General features: G+C 46.2%; 1 protein-coding gene across 1 annotated transcript in view; it reads left to right on the top strand.

The window, feature by feature from the left end:
• The first annotated feature begins 2,672 nt into the window (after positions 1 to 2,672).
• The window catches only part of URI1 (URI1 prefoldin like chaperone), a 40,950-nt gene continuing 37,622 nt past the window's right edge, over positions 2,673 to 6,000 (top strand). The window contains exon 1 of the mRNA XM_082770283.1: positions 2,673 to 3,206. Within this exon, the coding sequence (XP_082626409.1) occupies positions 3,135 to 3,206 (72 nt within the window). The 5' untranslated portion in view covers positions 2,673 to 3,134. The remainder of the gene's footprint in view (positions 3,207 to 6,000) is intronic.

The following is a 6,000-nucleotide window of genomic DNA, read 5'->3' as shown; positions in this document are numbered from 1 at the left end:
ACCTGATAACTATGAGCTCCATTTAATCATTTTTCCCCAGAGCAACTGGGCAAAAAAAGATCCAAATGTAACTCTTGGCCACTGAGTAGTTCTGTATGTCCATTATGTCCATGCGTACATGTGTGAGCTCTGGGGATTTCATTTTTTCTTAACCTTCTTGTACTCATCTGTCTTTTTTTTTTTTTTTTTTTCTTTTTTCTTTTTTCTTTTTCAATTCCTGTTTCTGGACCTAAGTTTCCAGTCTTGTAAAAGACAGTTGTCTTGGTTTCACTTTTGTTTCTCTCAGCAGATAGGCTGGCCAGACCATTTCCCATCTCTATCTTCTTTCTGTTCTCCCTTTTTCCTCTTTCTGTTGTGCTAGCCCTCTTTGTGGAGTACTGATGAATGACATTTCAGGAGTTATGGGGTAAGGTGCAGCCTTCATCACCAAAGAATGTCTTTTGCTTCAGAGCCCTGGTGTGCAGTTCTCTGCTGCCAACTTAACTTGGCCTTTCCAAAACTTGGCTTCTAATCCTTTGCTCTCACTGGTAGAGCAAATATCTGGTTAATACCAGAACCAAAAATATGGCACCAATTTATCATTTGCAAAAGGTCATCTAATCTAGCTGGCTTGGGTGCTCATAAGAGCACTGCTAACAGCCACAGCTCCAGTACAGACGTATTTGCTGACTGCTAAGCCATCCACTTGGAAGAGAGCACGTAAGCTTCACTTACGATGGCTTTGTACAGGTTATAAGTGCAAAAGAATGTGACCCAAAAACAGGCTTTGTGTTCCTCTTTGGCGAATGCTGTATCCCATCTGTTTGTCACTATTACAACATTTTTTCTTTGGCAGATGAAAAACAAAATGTACATAAGGATGCAGTAAACTATTCCATACTCTATTCAGTGCAACCAAGCCCGTATGGTCATTGTGCTGATAATGATGCAGCCTCTTATGTAGGCCAACTGTTGGAAGTGTGCAATGCATTACGTTCTAGTGACTGAATGATGTACTTGTGGCATGTGAAATAGTTAAGTCCTTGAAACATGATGTGAGAGAAGCAGTTGCATGTCTTTTTTATTTTACTTAGAAAATAAAAAATGTTTTTTGATATAAAATTATTACTTTGTGGCTCCCCTTGTTAGCTAAGTATTTTTTCGTTATCTCTGGCAACAAATTAAAATCTTAAAATATGTATCCTCGTTTTGTTGTCCAATCAAGCTGTGAGGTGATACAGGATCAAACTAAAGCATTTATAAATTACCTGTATTTGTACTATCTCCTCTGTGAACACTGTTAATTGGAAAAAGGTTTAGAAGAGGTTCTAAACAGCCTGAAAGAGAGTTAGTTGCTGGGAGTTTGCTAGTGAGCTGTTTTCTGAAGATAATGTATAGAAGTATATCCTGTCTGTTCAAAGGATCCAGAATCCGTCAGTGACAAATACGTGCCAGAGATTTCAGCTAACTTTCAATTATTCTTGAAGATTATGGATGTAGTTATTTCATAAACCAAACTACCCAGCTGCAGTTGCAAATTTTTATTTGCAGTATTGGAAGCTGTATTAAAGTCTGGCTAAAAGCTATCTTCCAGCTTGAGTAACCATGCTTTGAAAATTGTTTCTAAATTCCTCATCTGTGGAGCTTTTACAAGCTCTTTAAGGGGGATGGGAACCTGGGTTTAGAAAAGTGCACAGCGCATAGTTATGTCTTGTATATAACATAAATAGTTGTTTTGTGGTGTATACAAAGTTAGTTCTGCTCACGGAAAGGAAGTCTTGTTTCCTTTGCAGGAGAGACAAACCCCTGATGTACACGTAGGACAGATGTGTCTTTCTACCACCATGCTATGACAAAGCTGCCAGCATCTGGTAGGGAGAGGGGACAACTGAAGCACCCCTACTCTACTGATGAACGTATACACTGGGCGTTTACAACCCCGTATTCACTCAAGGGAAAGGTGCAGCAGTAAATTAAAGGCCTTTGTGTAACTGAACCCACTTCCATGGTGTTCAGTGTGTGGAAGTTAAAACATACTGCTAGCTCCTTTTGTGGCAGTCAGTCAAGTTCCCCTCAAAGCTACTCAGCTCTTTGGCTGCACTGTGATCTCGCACGCTGGCTGCTGTAGCGTGCAGCTTTAAGGTATGGCTGCATTCCGCTGCCACCATGTTACTTGGGACGTGCATAATACCCTTCATGAAATTACCTAATGAATGTACAGCATGTGGGTTACTGTGTGGCACTCTGAGTGGCCATCCACCACTAGCTTGCCATGTGTAACTGCTCAGTGTCGGGAAGCCCGAGTGCTGCACTGATTTTAGTGAATCTTTAAAAGTATTTTGCCATCCTGCAGGTCGTGGAAGTTCTCACATTGTGAATTTGTAAGATGGGGCACTTTGAGATTAGTTGCTGTGGCATAACCTCCATTCTACAGAAGACACACAGTTGTGTGTTTATGCGTGCCTACGCGTGTACAATACTGTTGCAGATCCACCGAAACGCCTCACAGACGGAAAACGCCTCGCAGACCGGCTTCGATTTTCTCAACCTGAGGCCTACGAGCTCTGGGCCTGCGGTGCGACCGAGGGCACCTGCCCCTCGGCGCCCCGTGGTGGCGGAGCCCCGTGGGGTGGGGGCGGCCTCGCGGCGCCGACACAGGGGCATCGAGGCGCGCTGCGCGGCCGGGCCGTGCCGGGCCGGGCCGGGTGTGGGTGTGGAGCGCCCGCCTCTCGCGGCTCGCAGCCGGGTGCCTCCCGCGGGCGCTGGCGGCTGGCTGGCTACCCAGAGTGCAGCAGGCAGGCGGGCAGGCGGCAGGCGGCGGCCGGCACCGAGCTGCTGGCGCTCTCCCGGCCCGCCGGCGCAGCGGGAGCCGGGCCCAGGCGGCGGCGGCGGCGGCGGCGGCGCGGCCCAGAATGCGAGTGTGAGATGCTTCCCCCGGCAGCGGCGCCCCGGGCCCAGGCGGTGGCGGCGGCCCCCGCGTGGATGAGGCTCTGGAACCGGCGCTTCGCCCTGCACAAACATTTCTATAGGACTCATTCGCCCTGCTGAGGAGATCGGGCCCCGCGCGGCGCGGCGCGGCCCGGCCGCACCAACACCCCCCTTCCCCCGGTCCTCCGTCCCCCGCGGCACCCTCGCGGGCTGCCGGCCCGAGGGCCATGGAGGGCCCCGGCGGCGCCTCGCCGCTCAGCCCCGCGCTGGTCGGCCGCCTCCGCCAGGAGCAGCAGAAGGTAACGGCAGGGCCGGGCCGGGCCGGGCAGGGCGGGGGTACCAGGGGCGGCGGGACCGGGCCCCGGGAGGGGGCGGAGGTGGGGGGGGGCGGGGGACACGGGGGTGGCAGAGCCGGGCCTGCCTGCGGCGGGTGGGCACGTGACGGCGGTGACGTCACGGCGGGGGGGGGGCGGCCCGGGCCCTAAACACGGAGCCCCTCAGGCGGGCCGGGGGGGGCGGGGAGGCAGCGAGGGGAGCCGGGGCTCAGCCGGCACCCGGGGCCCCGTTCAGCGTGTTAGAGGCACGAACGCGCGTTTGCCCACGGTCCCCATGCTGCTTGCTTTTTGTATACGTTAAAAAACGTTTAAAGGTGTTCCTGTGGTGCGCAGCGGAGCTCCTCGGTTCGGGACTTCTGTCTTCAGCGTGCGTTGCGTTGTCACCTGTTGTAGTTAAGAAATGGAATAACGCGTGCGTGGAGTAAGGCGCGTGACTCGCCTGGCGTGTTGGCCACCAACGGTGTCCACTTGTGAGTAGCACACCAGGTTCTTGCTAGAAGATCTGCGTAATCGACTGGGCACGAATGTGGGTGAGCAGTAAGAGGATCTGCTGGAACACCCTGCGTAGCCCAGCCTGCATGGACAGCAACCTGTTAGGCTGGTGGTAATCAGTGATAGCGACCTGTCTGCTCATTTTCAGGGTGGCAGAACTTGGTGAAGGGTAATTTATCTGGTACGTTGTTGTCAGGCAGGCCTAATGTGTAAGTGGATGTCTGTCATAACCATGTGGAATTATTCCCAGTTCCTGGTAAGACCCCCCTGTAAGCAAGTTTAAGATTCTTAAACTGATCTGCTCCAGTGCAAAAGAGGCCCAGGAGACCATTAATTAAGCCTCTGATAGGCTGATGTAACAAAATTATATTTTATCATAAGGAAACTTTAGCCAATTTGCAGAAATTATGTAAAAAAATTGATCACTTTAGCTTCAATATGAAATTATACTAAAGAACTACATATCTTGGTTACAATGAAGTGTCATGATGAAGATATAGTAGACTTTCCCTCTATGCAATGAATATATATAATTGGTTTACAACAGTATTTTCAGTTATGAAAATACTGTATTTTAAGATGGAGGAGGTCTTTTAGTTTCAGCTGCTTCTTTGCAGATATTCATATTTTTCTCACAAAGTTACTGAATTTGAAGACTCATGTTTTGGTCTTACCACAAAGAGAGATAGAGAGGGAGATGTTGTTATTCAGTACTGTGGTAAGCTAGTAATCATAGTACCAGCATCATAACGAATAGTACAATTATGTAGAACTATTATCTGTATGCGCTGGTGTTTAAGCGGGCACATATATTTCTTTTAATCAGAGTGATACTGTGCTGTCCTAGTGACACTTGATTAAGTATAAAGAAACCCATTTATTCCCACTAGTCTGAAGGCAACTTTTAGTATGGTAGTGAAACACAGTATTGTCTGTCTGCAGAATTAAAGATAATATTTGAATCACTGTTGATTATTTTACCATCCAGGCATAACCCTGGTTTAGCTACGAGTTTGGAGATTTTAAGTGCTAAAGGGCTGCTGTGGAGAACACCCAAACTGAGGCCTCCTTCCTGTTTAAAAGTATTAAAAGAACAGGATGTTCGTGACTTTCTATCTTTAATCTGATTGAGGCTGCAACTTCCAGGTTTATGACCCCTGGTGAAAAGTAATTTTAATTCTTGTTTAGGACTGCTTGCCTGTTGGACAGATTTCATCTTGTTAATTTGTAGTGATAGTAAGAGCAAACTGTTAAAAGCAATTTTCAGTGCTTCTGCTAAGGGTACTTTGTATAAAAACATGACTAAGAATGTGCATCTTGGGGATAAATTACAGAAGAATATCTAGTAATTTTCATGATAAAGACCATCATTGGAAACACAGTGCCTGTGTACAGTTTTGAATATTTCTGGAAGAATATATTATATGTATCATGGATTACTTGCAAAAGCAATATATGTTAGCTGAAAATACTGTGTTAAATCTGTTGCAAGTTAGTACAGGAATTATGAAATTAATATTTATATAGGTGGATTCTCATTCTATAGAGACTGCACTTAAACATAATATTTGATATATATTTATTCCTGTGATCAAATGGGTTGGGATTACTAGCTGATACGAAGTTGACAAGTCGTATTGGTGTGATTTGGTAACACTTCTGAAGACAGTGGATTTACAGTGGGCTCACGTGTTCTATAGCTTCCAAGCAATGCAATGAAGATACGTGTAATGGGAGGCATTACAGAACCAATTAGACCCAGGAGACATTTGTAGAGTGCAAACACAGTCATGGAGAGTCTGATGGATTCCAGTGTTATCTGGTAATAGGATATTTTTTTTTTCACTTGCACTGACAAACAGACTTTTTTATTTTCCTTTTAGGAAAATTAGGAGAAGGAAGTGGCTCTCCTGTCACTCATCGTGACAACAAAGCACAATTAGATTTAGCATAGTTATTACCATAACTAACTGTAACTTGGTAGCCACTGTGCATTATGACTGACTTAATTTTTATGAATTTGATTGGTGGAGGCTGTATGGTCTTTATTTTCTAAATTGTGCTCAAGATACTGCAAGGGTACTTGCAGTTTATTAACAGTGAAACAACTTGTAGGTGCTTACATGGTAACAAATTGCAGAATCCTAAACTTAATGCTCTTTTATTTTGTTTTTCCTTCTTATATGATTTACTTACGTGGCTAGCTGCTTCTGTTTTCAAGTCTTTTTCAAGCAATATCTATGCCACAAAATCAACAACTTGGCAG

The sequence above is a fragment of the Aythya marila genome, assembly GCF_965140915.1.
Source record: "Aythya marila genome assembly, chromosome: 12".
NCBI lineage: Eukaryota > Metazoa > Chordata > Aves > Anseriformes > Anatidae > Aythya > Aythya marila.
This window is presented reverse-complemented; position numbering and strand designations above follow the sequence as displayed.